The 20,787-nt window shown below is 40.5% G+C and overlaps 1 protein-coding gene across 1 annotated transcript in view; it reads left to right on the top strand.

Moving 5' to 3' along the window:
* The first annotated feature begins 9,891 nt into the window (after positions 1-9,891).
* Positions 9,892-20,787, top strand: part of rasgrf1 (Ras protein specific guanine nucleotide releasing factor 1) — a 49,675-nt gene continuing 38,779 nt past the window's right edge. The window contains exon 1 of the mRNA XM_018092490.2: positions 9,892-10,494. Coding sequence (XP_017947979.2) covers positions 10,246-10,494 — 249 coding nt within the window. The 5' untranslated portion in view covers positions 9,892-10,245. The remainder of the gene's footprint in view (positions 10,495-20,787) is intronic.

Raw genomic sequence — 20,787 nt, 5'->3', positions numbered from 1 at the left:
CTTTTAGCTCCACCTCATCCCACTTTATCTGAATGGCAACACTGACTTTTATACACATCCAACATCCAAGTTGCCCAGTATATATACAAAAGCTTTCTACGGTTACATGAATTTGGGGAGGATCTGCTTAAAGGTGATAATACAGTTCAAGTACCAGTTATATGTGCTGAATATTCCCTTCTCTTTTCTTACTTTTGTCTCTATTGAAACACAGGTAAAGACTGATAAATGTGTTTGTTGAGGGCCTTTTTACTTTAATTAATTGGCACAAATGCCTGATGTGTTCAGATGTGCTGACACTAACCAGGGCAAGTGTATTCATCAGAGAGACCAGGTATATACCCTTGGCAAATGTACAATTGACTACTCACTGCACTGTGTCATATGTCAGCCAGCGGCAGTTGCAGAATGCTGGAAGTTGCAGTTCAGCAAGCAACAGGTAGTATACCCTTACATACTAGAAACGTATTGATTGGGGCTTATTAGTTCCAGGAAACCCCTAAAACATAATGTTGAGTCACAATTAAAAATCCAAACTTGTTGTGTTTGGGCACAGTAGGCCAGTGCTTTACTAAACATTCCTCCTGCATCAGTCGTTAAAGCTTCTCTATCCCGGCCCCATCAATAAGCTGCTGGAACTCCGTGTAGGAACTCGTCAGCACATATTCCATGTCATGACATATTTGGGCGTTCTGCTGTGCGTAGTCAGCGGCAGGTTCGCTTGTTGCTATGGAGACTGGCTGTGTCACATCTTTCTATTTTTTGTCCTTGCAGTGTTTCCATGGCAACTTATATTGACTATTCTAGAATTCTATTTTCATAATTTCCTGGTTGTTGGAGTGAAATATATATATATATATATATATATATATATATATATATATATATATATATAATTATGTGTGTGTTGATACTTCTTCATGCTGGTGGTTATCTTTTGTATCTGCCGGAGTGTATGTTTATGCCTGTTTTTATAGAAAGATATCTTTGAGTATATGTTTATTTATGTGTAAAAATCTACAGTTGTTTACCCATACTTATATAATACATTTAAAAAAAATAGAAAGAAAAAAGTTTGTGTTATATACTTTTGGATAGGTTAGTGTGCCAATAAATAGACAGACAGACAGACATGTAGGCATATAGGTAGAAAGACAGATAGATAGACAAGTAGACAGATAGATAGATAGATAGATAGATAGATAGATAGATAGACATAGAAATAGAAAGACAGATGATAGATAGATGGTAGATAGATAGATAGATGGTAGATAGATAGATAGATAGATAGATAGATAGATAGATAGATAGACATATAAGATAGATGATAGATAGATATTTGCAGATGGACAGATATATATAGACAGGGGCAGACAGAAGGACCAATTAAGATAGATAAAAAGCACCTACCTTGCCCTCTTTTCTGCTACCACCTTGCTGCTAGAATTGCTTCATAATAGATAGATGATAGATAGATAGATAGATAGATAGATAGATAGATGAAGTATAGCTACAGACAGATAGATAGATAGATAGATAGATAGATAGATAGATAGATAGACATAGATGGACAGACTGACAGAGTGATAGATAGATGAAAGATAGATAGATATATAGATAGATAGATGATAGATGATAGATAGATAGATCGATAAATAGATAGATAGATAGATAGATAGACATAGATGGACAGACTGACATATATCTTTATTGTCATTGTCACAAGTATAACGATAGATAGATAGATAAGATAGATAGATAAGATACATAGATGATAGATTGTACATTTTTGTAGCAAGGTACTCACATCACTAAAATGTGCCTCGAGCAAGCACTCGTGCATCAGTGCATAGCAATCTAGTACAAGGAGTAAGTTGAAGGAGATTCGCCACTAAAGTTGAAGGAGATTCGCCAGTCCTTCAGTTCACCATGGTCAGTGGAAATGACTAAAAGCAGGGACTTCTCAGATAAGACTTTGCCCTTTCCCCTTCTAAACCCTGCATTTTATAATCTTTACATCTCCTTTAGGCACATCAGGTGATGAGGTTCACCAAGACTACTTTAAGGGGTGTGTAGAATAAACCCTTTCCCATCCCCCCTGGCTCTTCAGTGACTATAATATTAATATAAAATGTCTTGTAATTTCTACCTTTTACCATTGTCGAGGGAGTTGGGCCTTATTTGTTAAAAGAAATACAGACCTTAGCCATGCGCTTTTGTGTAATAGAAGCAAAGTGTTACTGGGGCCCCTAAACTTCACCCCCACTCCAAACAGTTAGTAGGGTGTTTCTAAAGGGTACCCCTACATAGCATTACCAAGTCCCACATTCAGTTAGGCCAATAATGAGATTATATTAGTGCACTAAAACAGCATAGTTCCAAGTGTGTTTATACCCAACTGTATTGTACCCACAGAGACACACTGTGCTTTTCCTGCTGTAGATTAAGTATCTATAGTCTGCCTCACATCTCTCCGTTACTGTCTCCAAAATAGAAATCAGTACCACCAAAGATGCTGGCAGGAATCATGTATGAACTTATCATCTCATGGTTTATTTTCCCCATAAAATTGCTGATAACGTCTGACCCCTCTCTCTGCTTTTTAGGACTTGAAATAACTTGGTGGGGGATGTAATTGAGTTTCTAGAGCAAAGTCACAGAAGCTGAGGTTAAAGCCTTATTGAAAACAAGCTTGCTTTCTGAACCATGCACACAGAACAATGCAAGCGGAAAATCTCCTCTCATGTCAGAGCTTGGCTGCCATATTGATGTGACATCTGCACCTGGATATCTGGAGCGTATCCTGTGCTTTATCTGAGGCCATCTCCCAAGCACACCTGTGTTACCTGCACTCACCCGTCTGGGTGGGGCAGGCACATAGTCAGGCCACGAGGAACAGGGTCCAGTAAAAACTTGTCAGTTTAATGTGACTGCACCATTTCATTTGACATGAGCAGGAACAAAGAATACTGCTGTGTTGGCTTCTCTTCCCATGCAAACTACATACACAGTTGCCCTTTGGCATGCAAGACCTGTCTGAGCAATCAGATTTCTCCAGATTTAAAGGGGGTACTGACATTAACTTTCTCATTAGTTGGATACATACTTTATTAGCAATTTTAAACGATGTTATTCTGTGCATTGCCTTAGTTGTGATAATGACACAGCACATGAAAACTGCAGCTTATAACCAGGGGCCATCTCTATGCTCATGAAGTTCCCCATGCTGAGAATTAAATTATAACCTACTGAGTAAATATTTTGTGTATGGGTTGTACAGTGTCTGTACAAAGCATACACACTGATGCTCCATGGGACGGTCCCTGTAAGTGCTCTGCAGTTCAGATAGAAGGGTAGGTGTTAGCCAATACACTCAGGGGCAGATTTATACTGCTGTGTAAAAAATGGCAATAAAATTGGGATGGGGGGGCAGGGCCCACCGGGGCTCCTGCCCCAGGGGCCCACCTAACCCCCCCACAGGTCCCCCACCCGACGTCCTCGCCGAGTGCGCATAAATAGAACAGCATCAGGGGAGGAACAGTCTGTAGGGGGAGCGCCAACAACGGTCGGATTGGGGCGACACTGTACACACTAGTGTGGGTAACACTGCCACTTGGATAATGAAACAGTATGATTGTCTAGAAATGGCTTATACAAATTATAGTGAGTAGCACTTGTTCTTTTCTTGGTCAACAATCACTGTAGGCAGCATACGAATCTGAAAGACTCAGCATTCTCTCAAGCCTGAGAAAGGGCTAGACGCAACCTAAAACTTGTGCCTGTTCAGAGATTTCAAACCCATCATGGAACAGACACTTTTTAAACAAATACTCTTAGAATGGTGCTTGTATATTTCTTTGAGATTCATAGTGCTGCCTTATGGTCAGCATTTCTCTCAGGGTCGGACCTATAGCAAAAGGGTGATGGGGTTGCTGTCAACCAATCAGTAGGTCACCTGTTTGAAAGCCAAGATCTGGTTGCTATGGGTTACTAGACTTGATGCAAACTGTTCAACACTGAGGCCCTGGACTTTTTGTAATGACAAACCAACTGAGACACAGCCTGCCTCCTGAGCAGCCCTTACAGGTAGCCATTGTAATGCAGAACTTTCTGGCTTTATCATTTCGCCTAATTTATTTTTAATAGCACCAAAGCGACATAAGCTTTTGTTTGCTGACAGTTCATTTTCAAATCTGAATTAACACTTGCCTTTGATGGGGTGAAACACTATCCGAACATGCTCTTTAGCCCATTTTCCCCTATCAACACAAATCAGAGAACACATTTTCAGCTATATTAATGTGACAGCATTTTTGGAAGTAGATAAAACTGAGCGTGCATATTCTCGTGCAAGGGCAATGGTATGTTTGTTTAAGTACATAGCTACGTGACCATTAGGTCAGTGATGTGCATTCATCTGACATTGCTGGGCACTCATGCAAAAGTTCTATTCATCCGTCACCTTACAGCTTAAAAAAATATAGATGGAGCTTAAAGGGGAAGTTTACATTAGAACTTTTGGTAGTCTGTAGATATTGCTATCATGAATGGAGCCCTTAATTTTATAATTTGTTTTTGAATTATCTGCTTCTAACCTGAAATCTGAAATGCTATCCTGGTGCTGGGAGGCTGACTGTGGGGAACCAGTATTGTTTATCACCAGGCCCCCTCTCCCAGTGTGTTGGTCAAACCACTTGTCAGCCTTTTTTTGCACAAAAATGATCTTGTGTGTGGGTTAAAATATGTCCATGGTCATCACATGCATGTATACAAGTGTCTAGCACTGTGAGAACATTCCTGTGCAGTTGCTAGGGCCAGTGGGACCCTAACAACCAGAGAAACATTTACATTGTATATAGAAGGGATGCAGAGCAAATTAATGAATTTAAAAGTGTTTGTGTCAGCAGATGTTATATAAAGGGACGTGCATATTATGCATTCATGTCTTACCATTATGGAAAAAGTGTATAGCGTAGTATAAACATCTGACCAGTTCCTTATCGACTAGAATTGAGCTTTCAGCATCTGGCAAGGAACTGGTTACATTTGTATGGGTGGGATCCCTGCCTCTCACCATTATCATCTGATTGATGCAGCAGAGATTCGGAATAACACTAAACCCTCCCATATGCCTGGAGCTTAAAGGCCTGTAATACATGCTAATAAGAGTTTGAATATACAAGCAATGCGGTCCCTGGAATGCATAAGGTTATCTGCACACCTGCAGTTGTGTACAAAGTAACGGTTATGTAAAGGTGTAGTGTTAATACTACATTTGGCATCATGTGATTTGAACTTGTGAAAAAGCTATGGTTGAAATACCAAATCCTGATGAGGATATATCTGTGGCTTTGAACGCTTATGCAGCAGAATGCCTGGTTTCATTTATACGCTGGGTCGTTGAAGTGTACAACATTGTACCGCATCGTATCCTCTCTGGGAATAACATGGCTAGAAACGACACAGTGCACACCCCTGATGGGTCGTATTTATGGGTCATCTGCATCCAGAGATCAGACAGGATCTACATAGGCACTGCAGTGCTGTAACCAGAGAGACCGAGCTCGCTATACTGGCTCTACTGTACTCAGTGTCCTGACCTCCCATGGGCTGTTTGGCACAGTGCAGAATGCAGGAAAGGAGAGGAAAAGAGCAAGACACAACAGTATCTTAGAAAACAACAATAGCAATATGTATCCGTATTAGCATGGATTGATATGGTTGTTTCTATGGTTGTTTTCTCTTCCTTTCGATGTATATTACCAAGCACATAATAACATACTGTATGGAGATGCATACATGCAAAGATGCACCAAAGTGTAAATGAACCTATACTCTCACTGACATAAATATAATAAAGGGTATCTATTTTCAACACATGCACATACATAATGTGAATTTAACTATAGGTATCATATACTGTATACACACAGCTCCTGTATGCACACATTTATACACACACATGTATATCCACAGACATATTTTCTTTGTGTCTCCAATAGCCCCTGTACTCCTTCCTCCCACTTTCCCCCCTCCCTCTCTCCTTTCTGTGCTGAGGATGCTGGGAGACGTTTGCAAGAAGTGTGTAGGCAGCAAATCTCTATAAATAGCCCCGTCTCTCAGTCTGAATATTACCAGCATGCCTTATACAGTACTCCTGTATTCAGAAACATGGGCTGTGCAGCACATCCAGTGCCCCCAAACACCTAAGGATAGCAGTACATTATTGAACGCTAGAATAGAACCAGCTGCTGAGCTCAATCCAAGTTTGTGGCATTTTAAGCAAGTAATCAAGCAGCGATATAATTATGTCATATCACTGATGTTTTATGCTTAAATGGATGACTCTTTTTGCACCCATAAATCCAAGCCCATTTTAGGTGAGTGCTTATAGGCCTGTTAGATAATGTACAAGGCAGGGAAACATGGGAATGAGTGAATAAATATTATCTTTTAGTCTGCATGCAAAGCAGTGCGAGTCCATCAAAATGCATTATAATAAATACAGACATTAGCAGGCGATTGCAATATCTGTATTTATTTAACACTCGTTTTACTGTGCTCTACCCAGAATTTTGCAGCCTAGTCATGGTTATATACAGTATTAAGCGGTGCTAAGGCAAATTAAGTGCAAACCTTTATCTCTTTCATTCATCGTAAGGTAATCACAAGTAAAAGCAGTTCAATTTGGGGCCCAAAGGCTTATTGAAGTCCTTTAAAGGATTAGCCCAACCCAATGCCTTAAAAGAATAATGTGACACAGCAAACTAAATACCTTCTACATTCTAATGTATCTTATAATAAGCCCACTAATATTACCTAATTGATGGTGTACACAGACTGGGCCAGCAGAACATTGGGGAAAAAAAGCCCTGCCGACCCAGACCCACACCCATTTTAAAACTAGGGGCACTACCCCCTGACCATGGCTGCAAGGGAGAAGTACAAAGTATGCATGGGGGAGTGGGGAAGGGAGGGTGTTGCACCATCAATTATGCTGTGTGGAGGACCCTGACACCCTAGTCTGACACTGGTTAGTATTATAAAAATGTAGATCCTGCTGCTCTTAATCATTGCAAAAAGTCATGGGTAAAACACCACCAATAGAAATGGTCCAATTTTTGCACCTAAGAAGGGGCATAACTACATATATGTAGTGGTGGGGAAAGGGGGGCCTGATAAAGATTTCCTACCTTTGGACCCACCCCCCCTGCCTGCACCTGTACCATCTGTCCCAGGAGACACAGGACAAGAGGCAGTGTGCACTCAAAGAAGCAGTTGGGGGGCTGAAATGTTTTTGTGGGGTGCCTAAAAAAGTACATTATGCCACTTTGCTCAAGGTATGTAATAATAACTGGACTTTTTGCATTAGAAGATATAATTACTTAGCACTATTTGTTGGATTGGCCAAATGGTTCAGACAAACTAAATTCAAACCCTTTAAGTCATGTGACGTTAAACCTTTGGACAACTGAATGCAAAAGTTGATCAAATGTAATGATTTTCCTCAAATATGATTATGCAAACTAGGGTTTAGATTAGGATTGGCATTCGGCCGCATCGTTTGTGGTGGGTTTGTTACTCTCTCAAATACAAAAATGATGGTATTGGCGCATTTCACTCACGGGAAATTTTTCAACATAGCCATATTTCTACATACAAACTAAATACAATACAGTTATATGCAGGTAGGGAGTGCAAGTTATCTTTGCCTACCTTTATGTTAGGGGGTCTCTAGGGTGGTGTTGAATAAAAACTTATAGGGTTAACTGTGCCTGGTCGATCAAAAACAGAAGCAGGCGGTTCTAGTCTCTTTGTTCTAGAGCTTACAAGAGAGAACAAACAATTCTACCCTTGATATTCATTTTTTTGCATTCTTAAGATACCTACACAAAGGATCAGAGAACTGTTAATACAGTCATTAAGGGAAAAATGTCTATCAAAGCCATTCTTTGCCATAACTGTTAAAACAGGTTGCCACTAGCAATGGCCTTTAGGGAAGAAAGGCATCTGCAATGTCTTCCAACATGCAAAGCTGTGACCTTTTCTTCATCAAGACCTCAAAGGGGGAATCATAATCCAGGTGTACCCATAGCAACCAATCAGAATTTTACTTTTATTAGTCTTAATGCAGCAGACTGATTACAGCTAATTGCTCATTGGTTGCTGTGGGTTTCTTCTCTGGAGGAAGAAACTTTATCAAGTGTTTTGTGTGGTTGGGGAATAGCATAAAGTATAGCTTAGACATCTCAAATTCTTACTCATCATATATACAGACCAGCCTAATATGGCATTTATTTACCTGAAATATACCGATTTCCCACATAATTAGGGGCATATTTATAAAGCTATGTAAAGGATTTTGCAGCCAAAAATGTGTAAGAAGTGGTGTAAAATGAAGGCAGATGTATAAGATGAATTGATATATTTATACATTATTAACACCAAACATAGAGGTCACACAAATAATCCATTACAAGAAGATAACTGGCCTATCTATAAAGGTGAGTATTTTATTTAGCCAAATTAGACCCTAAAATTACACTCTGGGTTTATAAATGTCTAATTTCCCATTTTGTATGCCAGAATTTTCATTTGAGAAACACAATTGCATAAACTTATTACATGGCTTTATAAGTGCATGTGAGTTTACATGGCATATTGTGTGCTTCTTTGAAATGCTTGTGCTGGTGGGGATGCAGCATTATCTGTATTTCCCTGTATCACCTACTTGGACAAATTCTATTCTGCCTGAGTTGGCCACTGTCCGTGGTGCTGAATCAAAGCAAAAACCTAGTGAATTAATGAATCAATGGTTTTCTGGGTTTAGGGTTTGGATTGGGTCTTTCTGTTATTCTGGCCACAGCGGCCAGGGCAGTAAATGTGAATTCATCAGCATTAGCACTTCTCCATGCAGCACATGAATGCCATGTTACCCCTTGCCTATGGATTAAACCAGTGGTCTCCAACCTTTTTGGCACCAAGGACCGGTGTCAAGCACGAACATTGTTCCACAGACCGGGGGGTAGGTGTTCATTCGTGCGTGCATCTACGCTTTTCTATGTGCACGTTGTGTTGATCGCCGCAGCGCTTTTATACGCGCCTTTCTTTGGCCAGCGCTTCGTTTACGACGCATTTTTACCGTGGCCGGGAACTGAGGCGGTCCCCTAGAAAGCACCCCGTGGCCCAGCACTGGTCCGCGGACTGGTGGTTGGGGACCCCTGGATTAAACAATCCTTCTTGTATAAGAAAACATTTAGCAGGTCTAATCCCAGTAAGTGTATAACTTACTTTACCATATTTAACACACCCATACCTTGCACTTAGGGTAACAATACAGAGAGCAGATCCAGCCTAAAAGTTTAGTGTCCAAACTGTGGCACTGTGTCAATAACCATGTTTAGTATACTTTATCTTTATGAAGGTTGTGGGAATGGGGGCCCTAAAATTACTCCGTTGTGGGCAGAAACCCCTTTGAGGTAGTGGGACATGAAGCAAAATATCTCCAGCTCCCCCAAAAAGCCTTTATTTCTGTAAAGTAATGCAATATCGCTGAAGGTTGCAGGTTGGCCTATTCTGCATTAAATGAATATATTATTCACTTTCTTCCAAGAAAACAGCTGAATGTGTATGATACCCAGTTACTTTGCTCTCTGGGGGCTCTCAGTAAGTGGGGCACAACGGGCTGCGGCAGCTTGCGCCTTCCAGTAGCCAAGACAACTTTAAGTCCCAGTTTCTCCCATACTTTTCTCCCCCCCACAGAGGCCTTAGCTCCCACTCATGACTAACCTGCCCACAGACTGCGAATCTACCCAAACTCTGAACCCCCCGATCTCTCCTGCTGCAGCGCTCACCTCTCTGCCATTCCATCCTCCCCTCACTTCCCCACCCTCTCCCTGCATGTCGAGCCTCCGCTCTCCCCTATTCTACTTCCCTGCGCCGTAGCTTGGGCGCTGTCCGTGGTGCTGAATTGGCGCAAACCCCAGAGTTGCGTCATGTGACTTGTCCCGGAGAGTCGGGCACCGGGAGAGGGACTGGTGGGAGGAGCGACAGTACCTGGGATTCCGAGCACTGGGGGGGGGGCGTACCGGAGGGAGGAGCGGTATTAATCGCAAACTGGGGGGGAGGGTTACCCTGCACCTAGGGGAAAAAAAGCGGTCACCGTGGGGGGGAGGAGCGGGTCTCTGTGGCAGAGGGATAGAGCACCGTTAGAGGGGGCTGGGGGCGGGGCTAGCAGGCAACAAGATGCAGCGGCTCCGGTTGAATGAGGCTCACGCCGTGTACCTGGGGCAGCTCGCCCGGAAAGACGGGACGCGTAAGGGGATCCTGAGCAAGCGGAGCTCGGACAACAGCCGATGGCAGAGCCGGTGCTTCTCCCTCCTCTACAACCTGCTCTTCTGCTTCGAGAGCGAGTCCAGCGGGCGTCCGTGTGCGCTTTACCTGCTGGAGGGATGCAGCTGCGAGCGGGGGGCCAAAGGGGGCCCGGACAGACAGGTACCTGCAGCCTGGGGGGGGGGGGGGGCAGTGGGGTAGCAGGTCACTGGCAGGGGGGTATCAGTGGCAGGGCTGCCAGAGTCAGGCTCATATGGAGAAACACCCGGGGAGAAGCAGATGTTTCGCTGGGTGGGGGGGTCTCCAAGTCACACTGTGCGCTAATACTAGTGTTGGAACTCTGTGGGAATGTGTCGGGGCCTCACCTATCCATACTATTAGCGGATGCAGGGGGGTCTATTTAAGGGGCCCTAAGCAGGGGTAACTTCTCTGGGCCACTTGCACCCTACAGACACAGGGCAGAACTTGTACATCTGTCTGTCCATTCAGTGGCCTAGAAGTTACTGAGCCCTACAGCAAATTCTTTTTAGGCCCCCATACCCTGCAAAACACATATACAGAAATCACATATCAGCTGGAGCTCCAGGGCCCCCCATAAACTTCCACCCCCTAGGCAGCTAAACACCTAATTGTCTGTCTGTCTGTAACTAGTAAGGATTGGGCATAGCCAAGTATCACTAAATTAATATACATATTGATATTTATTTGTATCTGTATGTGTAAGGCAGTTCTGCAGTGCTTATAGCAGCAGTGGTAATAAAAAGACAGCAGGGCCTATAGTGGCAGCAGGGATAACAGGTTATGGGAAATGACTGCAGCTGTGGGATAGCAGGGCAACATTGCAGCACTAACACTATATAGCAGTGTTGCCCAAGCTGCTTTAATACTGTTGCTGTTGAAGTACAACTCCCAGAAACAACTGGAAACCAAAGAGTGTTGGGAGATAACAAATAATCCAACCCTGATGGGATGGCAGGTTAGAGCTAGTTGTGGCACATATAGGATTGCAGTACATTATGGTTGGTCAGCTGTAGGTCTATAGACTGGATATGGCCCTCTAAGCAATTCTTAAGGACCCTAGCTTGACCCAGGTTACATAGACTTCTTTGTATGACATCATCATTTTAAAATAACCCAGTCCTCAAACCTGTAGCATATGGATAATGTGCCCATCATGGAAGTGTCACAGCATCATCCTTGGCCACAGGGTTAAAGGAATAGTTTTAAGGAAGAGGAGAACTGTAGTTACACAATAGCTGGAGGGCTTTTTTTGTATGTCCCTAAATTTGTAAGATTAGGGATTTTTAACTGTGATAAGGTAAGAGGCTTAGTTCACACTCAAGACTCTGGTGTAATACAGTTGGACCAGGCCCCTTTATTTTACTTGTCAGGTCCTGTAATTATCCTTGTATTTTTAATAGGCCATGTTCACTTTATCAGATCCAAATATAAATTCAGGTGCATTGGTGGCATAATGAAACATTTGTGTATTTATGCAACCTAATTCCCTGCTGTTATATACTGTACCTTTGCATGTTTATGTGATTAAGGATGCACAAAATCCAGCATTTTGGGATTTTGCCAAATAACTAAGTGACTTTTTTTATATTGACATTTGCAACTAAGCCGTACCCCCAGACATTTTTAACTGTTAGCTCCAGGGCACAGTTCCCAAGCAGATCACCAGCAAATCGACAAACTCATCTAATCCCACATATGGTCTCCCAAAGTGTACAACTAAGCAGCGTTGTTGGTGGCCATAATAATTCCATTGCCAAGTCCCATGGAACTACTTGCCAAGCAGGAGCATGTGCATTTGATACTGACCCGTGGTTCTGGCCAAGTTGACATGTTTCTGGCCATTCACCATAATTGAACCGGGGAACAATATGGAACCATGATATGACCAAAGATGGAGACTGGTGGGGAAGTTGGGGAAAGAGACAGCAGGATGGGTGACTGTGCCCTGTAGATGACTGTGGATAATGCCTGGAGGAGATTTAGTTCCCCTTAAATGAAAGCTCATGACATCTCTTGGTTCAGGACTCTAATTTGGTTCTGGAAAAAACTGAATCCTAATTCAGTTGCATCTAAATCATGTGCAGATTTTGACATGACTGTCCTATTTAATCAGGTCTGATTTCTTTGGCGTCCAAATTGCTTAGACATGGTGTGTGCAAATCTGTCATAAAAATGCCTTAGTAAACTTATATGAATGGGTTAGCATATTAAAATACAGATATAAGCACACAAGAGATAAATATCTTTACAATGAGTAGTATACACAAGAATGATGAATGAAAATATAAGATAAATGAATATAAGGTTTGCTATTGGATTCATGGCAGCTTAGCCAGAAGTATTTCTATTGTAATGAATAGGTGAGGTTTTCAAGAATTTAGAATCCAAGGAACCTCAGTCATACAAGGCACATTAGTGTGGCAGCCCACTGACCCACATACACCATGCAATCCAATGTCAGATGAAGTTGGTTCAGCTGCAGTCTGGTCTTATCAGTGGGAACAACGATTAAACCCCCACTAATTTTATGTGAAAGTTACATGGAAACCAAATATAACTGAATCTCCATATGACGAGTAAACCGATTTTACGGTGGGATGTGTTTCTCTTTACAAATTGGATAAAGTCTCATTAAATGAAAACCACGCCTGATGCGTCTGTCATTCATATTACAATCAAGTTACGTGTAAATTTCAGTTGGGCAGTAGCGTTGAAGTCAAAGGCAAATGTGCATAAGGCACATTTATATACGGAGGTTGAGAAACACCACAGGGCTAGTTTATTAAAATTTGTGAGCGTTTTTTTCTACAAATTAACAAACAATTCTGTGCAAAAAATCCAATTATGAATATACCTGTATATGGTTATATTAAACTTGAATAGTCACGATTTAGTACTGAAATACACAAAACCCCAAAATTCAGAGGGAAAAGTTCAAAAGTAAAACCTGGCAAGTTTTATAGAAGCCAGTGGGACCTACATCTAAAGATTTCAAGCAATTTGGTGGATGGAACAATGTGATTTTTGTCCGTGAACATTTTTTGCCTATTATGCAACAATTGTTCTATTTTTGTATTTTGTTAAATATGCCTGTGATTGAGAATTTAAATATGAGGTAGCGGAAAAACTTGAATTTATAAATCAGCCTCCAAAAACTTTATAGCAAAGAGCTGTGATTGGGTTTAAGAGTGGCATTAAATGGTTTTTTGGAAGAGAAGGATAGAAATTACTGGGAAATTGCTGGGAACCAACAGATGAGTGCTGAAAGGTCAATATTTATGGTTTGGACTGATATAAATGTGTGTGTGTATATATATATATATATATATATATATATATATATATGTATTTCAGCCAAGAGGAGCACTTGAGTGTAAGACAAATCAACTGCCTCGTTGTTAATAAAAATACATGGATAGAAGGAAAAACTATTGTACTCAAAGGACTTTGTGTAAAAAATCAAAAAGACTTTTAGTTTATTTAGTTTCCTAACGTTTTGGTCACATTACATGACCTTTCTCAGGGGAGCACTTCACTGTTTGTTTGTTCTCCCTGGAGAAAGGTCATGTAATTTGACCGAAACGTTGGGAAAATAAAATAAAGTCTTCTTCATTTTTTTCCACAAAGTCCTTTAAGTGCAATACAATACTTTTTTCTTCTATATATATATATATATATATGTATATACATGTATATGTATATTTTTTTTTTCCCAGAACTTGCAACTGAAAAAAACAGAACCCTAGGTAAACACACTGTGATAGAGAAATCCAGGGAAGATCTCTATGGACCTAAAGAAGTCATGTATTTGAAAGAGGTTTATGGTAACTTGAGGAATGATTGAAGAGAATGGTGTGTAAAAAGTGGGGTTTGTGCATATATGGGAGTTGGAGATGGAAGTTGTACATATGTACAGCAGAAGAAGGAAATTTAAATGGGAACTGCAAATGGGGGGTTGTCTATACTTGTGGTTACGTTAATACCTAGAAATTGCATCTCTGTAAGATTGAACTTTTACTTCTATTTGTAAATAGGGAAGTGCAACTTACCTTCATGGTAGCACACATTCCTGCCTTTGGGTGTCTACTCTCCCACAGGCACTCTGATTCTGTTTACACTTGCATAATTATGGTCGTACATGTTAGCATGCACATATAGACGCCAGTGTTGGTGACCCATTTTGCTTCGAAATGCACATCTTGACATCAGGTCCTGCATGCATCATTGCCATATTTTATCTATTTAAGGAAGTTGGGTCACGCTAACTGCTTGTTTGGCTTGGTTGTATTGTCAGGCCTCCAGTGATGATCAGTGTAGGGAGGGAGAGATCCACAAGTTCCTTAAATAGCTACCCAATTCACCTGAGGTTGGTCAAGGGAACATGTTGGGTGTCTTGAACTCCTGAGGTGGTGACATTGATCCAGTGTAGTAAATAAAGACCAGTGAGCACAGGTAGCATTCCAAAATAAGTAGAATTTGTTAATGGTGAATTGCAGAAATTGGCTGCCGCAACTGCATATCATGTGGATACAGCACCTTCTCATAATAAAATGCCTCATGTGATTGTGGCACCCAAAAGTGAGAAAATGCATGGCCAAGAAGACAGTAGGAGGGTAAGTGCTTACATAGTTACACAGTAAATATAGTAGCATCACATAGCCTTGGATATTATGCTTGTTCAAGAAATCATCCAAACCACTCGTAAAGGCATTAACAGAATCTGCCATTACAACATCACTAGGAAGGGCATTCCCCAACCTCACTGCCCTCACTGTGAAAAACCCCGTACCCTGCTTCAAAAGGAAGTTTTGTTCCTCTAATCTAAAGGGGGCCTCTAGTGCGCTGATCGTTGTTATGGTAAAAAAGAACCCCCCTATCTGCCTATAATCCCCTCTAATGTATTTGTACAGAGTAATTATGTCCCCTTGCAAGCACCTTTTTGCCAAAGAAAATAACCCCAACCCTGACAGTCTAACCTCATAATTTAAACCTTCCATCCCCTAGATCAGTTTAGTTGCAGTTTCTGCACTCTCTCCAGCTCATTAATATCCTTCTTAAGGACTGGAGCCCAAAACTGCACCGCATACTCAAGGTGAGGCCTTACCAGGGACCTATAAAGAGGCAAAATTAAGTTTTCATCCCTTAAGTCAGTGCCCTTTTTTATACAGGACAGCACTTTATTTGCTTTAGTAGCCATGGAATGAAACTGGCTGGAATTACACAGCTTGTTATCTACAAAAATCCAACAATCCTACTCAAATTAATGATCCCCCCAGCACACTTTAATTTAGTGTATAGCTTGCATTTACATTATTTCTACCAAAGTGCATAACTTTGCACTTATCAACACTGAACCTCATTTTCCATTTTGCTGCCCAGTTTTCCAATTTTGTCAAATCACTTGTGCAAAGTGGCAGCATCCTGCATGGAACTTTTAGTTTTGCACAATTTAATATCGTCAGCAAGAATAGAAATAGTACTTAACTACATTAATAACCAAGTTAAAAATTAAAGGACCAAGGACTGACCCCTAAAGTACTCCACCGCCACTCTTATCTATCCATCAGCCAGTTCTCTGTCCAAGTAAAAATATTGTGTTCCAGGCCGATATTCCTCAATTTTATCAATGGCTGGGGAGGGGGATTTCTATCACTGTAGAGCACGTGTCAAACACAAGGCCTGTGGGTTGAATACGGCCCTTCTGCCTGTCTTATGTGGTCCCTGGTGACTGTGCCTGACCGTGCAGCACCAATCGCCTGACTACACTGTGCCCGAGCAGTATCTTAATCTTAAAAAATTGGCCGGCGACTTAGCCTGTGTTTTAGATTTCGGCCCCCCTATGTGATTGAGTTTGACACCCCTGGGGAGGAAGCAGACCCCACTGTGCCCCTGGTCCCCCTGTAACTGCAGGTTCTGCTTCCTTTATAGTTACACCAGTGTGCTGTACTGTATCAAATGAAGACGACATCCACTGCCATCCCAGAGTCAAGGTTCATACTCACCTCCTCATAAAAGACAATTAAATTAGTCTGGCAAGATCTGTTATGCATAAACCCATGCTGGCACAAGCTCATAGTATTATGATTTGCAATGTATGGCCTTATTTATATTTAGGGCATAGTTATAGTGGCGTGTCAAAAATATAGTGTTAGAATACAACATACATCGTCACTTTCATGCCACAGTACATTGAATAAAATCACACTTGATTATAAAGCAATATAATGTATAGTTTGGTATATATGTAGGTTAATATAAATTTATGATGTGGAAGCAGGTGTGAGTGTTAAAAAATCTGTGTAAAATCTAGCGCTAAGAACCACTACCATATTCATAGCTTTTTACACCACTTTTTCAGGTCTGAATTTATTTGCCTCCTGAATTTGTCCCTTTAACCCTTAAGTGGGTTACACCAGGACTGTGTCTGAGGTGATAAAACAATGGGCAAATTTTCTTTAGAAGGTCGGCATGAAAAATACAGATTTATAAGTAGGGCAGTCAGTTCTTTGTGATGGATTATTTCCACAATCATGGTACACGGCGTTAATTCACGCCTAAAGACAACAATTAAGATCTGTAAACACAGCATTTATTTGTCACTGCTTTTTACACCTTTTTTTAGGGTGTTAAATATTTTACAAATCTTTATAAATATGCACAATAGACAGTTACAGTGTGCTTGGTGATACAGGCCTGCTATGAGTCAAAAGAATTCTAGACCCCTTATTACAGGTATGGGGTCCGTTATCCGGAAACCCATTATCCAGAAAGTTCGGAATTACAGAAAGGCCATCTCCCATAGACTCCATTATAAGAAAATAATTCTAATTTTTGAAAATGATTTCCTTTTTCTCTGTAATAATAAAATAGTACCTTGTACTTGATCCCAACTAACATATAATTAATCCTCACTGGAGGCTAAACAATCCTATTGGGTTTAAATGATGTTTAACTTTTTTTTTAATAGACCTAAGGTATAGAGATCAAAACTATGGAAAGATCCCTTATCCAGAAAGCCCTGGGTCCCATGCATCCAAGCATTCTGTACAACAGGTTCCATACCTGTACAGAGACAGAGCAGTCTTATAATTAGGGTGATAGCTCCATGTCAGTAAATAAAGAGGCCCTATATATAGAGCTATATATATACATAGAAAGATAGTAAATAACCTTGTGGTGTGCAGGGCAGCAAGGAAGGGAGAGACCATCTGCTGTGGAAGGAAAAAAAGCACTATATATATTGGCATGTATAGACTTTGTTGAGAATAGCAGTGAGAAAATTACAGATATATGCATTCCGAGAGTGCACCTAGGTGAAGCCATGTCTGCCCACAAGTTATCAATCTGGACTTTTTTTTTTTTTAAAGGGGTTGTTCACCTTGGAGTTAGCCTTTAGTAGAGACCAATATTCTGAGACAATTTGCAATTGGTCTTAGTTTTTTTTAATTTTTGTAGTTTTTAATTATTTCACTTTTTGTTTAGCAGCTCTTTAGCTTGGAATTTCAGCAGCTATCTGGTTGCTAGGGTTCAAATTACCTTAGCAACCACGGAGTGGTTATAACAAGAGACTGGAATATGAATAGGAGAGAACCTGAGCACAAAAATAAGTAATAAAAATAACAATGACAATAAAATTGTAGCCTCACAGAGCAATAGTTTTTGGCTTCTGGGGTCAGTGACCCCCATTTGAAAGCTGGAAAAAGGCAGAAGTGAAAAGCAAATAATTCCAAAATTATAAAAAAAATCAATAATAAAAACCAATGGTAAAGTTGCTTAGAATTGTCCATTCTATAACATACTAAATGTTAACTTTAAGGTGAACCACCCTTTTAACAAAAGATCAATAAGGACTTTTATCTACTCTTTCAGATGTATGGTGGGCACATTATTATAAAACTATCATGTCACAAAAAGAGGTCTGTGGACATACTGAATGCAAATGTAGCTAAGCTGATACTTGTAAATCAACATGTCAAATATGGACCTTTGAGGACTATTAGTCTATATTCAGCAACTGATATATGATCTGAGTGTTTGTTTCTATGCAATGTAACTACAGTGCAGTTGTTAAAGTTATCAGTGTAGTCATCAGTTATAAATGTTATAATCATTGCTTATACATTATTATATATTTTAAATATTAAATGCATTAATAAAGTGTCATTTATACCTCATATGCTTAATCTTTCTAAACCTTTTTAGGAAATTCTCGGATACACAGACTGTATATTTGCCACAGTGTATGGATAGTGGCTTTAGTACTATTATCAGCAAGATTACTCACAGAACAAAATATATCATTATCCTTAATGCATTAACAATAAGTGGAAGATAAACATTACTCATAAAACAAGATTTTTTTGCCATGCTAAGGCTTTCCTATTAGCTAAAGTAACTGTTTTTGCCATCATATCTTCCAGATCAGGCCTTACCAGGTGAATAGCAGCTAAAAAAGTAATTTATAAACAAACACCCCTGACTTATCTATAGCCAGTGACTGAATGCACAAGAGCTGATATTTCCTTTAGTAAGTTCCTAAGCTCCTGACATGGTCCCCCAAGTGGCCCTAAGCTAAGAACCAAAATGTGAAGATACTACTCTGTTTTTTTGTAGTTTTTGGGGGGGTTAAAAGTCTGCATAAATTCATAGGATAAAATCAGTACGGAGGGAGGCTGGAAAACGCATGGATCCAGATAAGCCTATATTTTTGAGTGGGGGGTTGGTAATTGGATTAGGCTTCTAATATCAGTGGTAGACAGACTTTTACAACCACTGCCCCTTTACCACTTTGGCAGGTTGGTGGGAACCCATTTATGTTGTTGGTTTATTTAGAGCAGGGATTTTTAGGACCCAAATATAGATGCCCATGCTGCTGGGGCAGGATCCCTATGATTCCTTTTTATGATTATTTTTATATCAGAAAATTTATTGTGCATAACTAAACTCAAGTCCAGTTCTTTGTTCCCAAAGCTGATTAAATCTGGGTCTACCAAGAATGGTAGGGCTGTATCAACAAACTAATGCGACATATACTGTAGAGATCATAATATTAAAATGTAGAAATGTACATTATCTATGGGTTATTTATGACCCAAGAGATTTGTAAACCAAACTAGACTATTTGTGAACCAAATTGGACTACAGACAGAAGCATAACTACAGAGTGCTGCCCCCCCCCAATAAATCTTCATAGGGGCCCAGTGCTCACTGCAACCTGTACTTACCCCACACCTCACCCCCCCCCCCCCCCCCCCACTTCCCACTGCTTTCTCTCAAGTAGGGGAGCAGCCATTCAACAGGATTTCTGAACATATATACTAGAGGCAGATCCTGTGTTCTGGGCCCACCTGCCCCACCTGCCCCACCGGCCCCCCTGCGACTGCAGGTCGGCTTCCTCTATAGTTACACCACTGGGCAGCAACCTACAAGTGTCACACTACTGTTTTATGCAGGAGTTTGCATCCCAAGATCTTCTGCTCCTTTCTTTTATAGGTACAGTAATACATGGTGCTTCTGGGTGGTGTATTGAGTAGGCCTTTTGTTTTAAAAAAAGTCAACATTTTTAGCGTTTTTATTCGTGACGCCTTTATTTTTAAACACAATTTCAGAGAACAAAGTTGCAGGATGTTGGTAAGCAAGCAGAGAACACCATATGATGTAACAGTTGTAAGGATAGTAAAAATTCTGAAATGTTTTTATAACTTATGACATAAATGTTGTTGTTTTTTTCATGTAGGGTGCCTTAATCATTCTAGACATTCTTTTTATAGTCACCATTTATATTTTAGGTTCCTTGCTATCAGTGTGTTATGCTACAGAATTTACATATGCCAGATGGAAAAGTAAATGTATGTAATGGACTAGAGGCAAGTAGATATATATTCCATACCTCACAACTGTCACAATTTTTGCGGGACAGTCCCAAAGTCCCGCAGTCCCGGGTTCTTACTGAAAAGTCCCTCATTTTCCTTTGATCTCCCGCACTGAACCTGTACTGAATGCCAAAAAAGATACAAAGTTTCTCAAACTTAATTAAACAAGAAGCTTTTGACAGAGGGTGCAGAAAAGTTAACAAGCTACACCTGCACTTACAATTGTACAATTGTAACTAATACTACATAGGTCTCTTGGGGGAACATGCAGCTTAAAGGGCAATTTCACCTTTTTGTTGGCAAAATAACACATAAAACAAGACCCCAAAATGCACTATGCACATTTTTCAAATGCTGGGGGGTATGATATTCTCAACCCTTAATATAGCCTTGGGAGTCAGATACGATGAACAATAAAGCCTAGACTTAGAAATTTACCATTTTTTCTTGATTTCTTTTTCATTTTACTGCATCCCAGCTAGTGGTATCCTTGTCTATTGTAAGGACTTTGAATTAGCCTGATGTCCATGAATACTGACTAAAAACTATAGATTTCATAGAT

Source organism: Xenopus tropicalis, chromosome 3, assembly GCF_000004195.4.
Source record: "Xenopus tropicalis strain Nigerian chromosome 3, UCB_Xtro_10.0, whole genome shotgun sequence".
Classification (NCBI taxonomy): domain Eukaryota; kingdom Metazoa; phylum Chordata; class Amphibia; order Anura; family Pipidae; genus Xenopus; species Xenopus tropicalis.
Note: the sequence above shows the minus strand (reverse complement) of the source record. Positions and strands in the feature narration are given on the sequence as shown.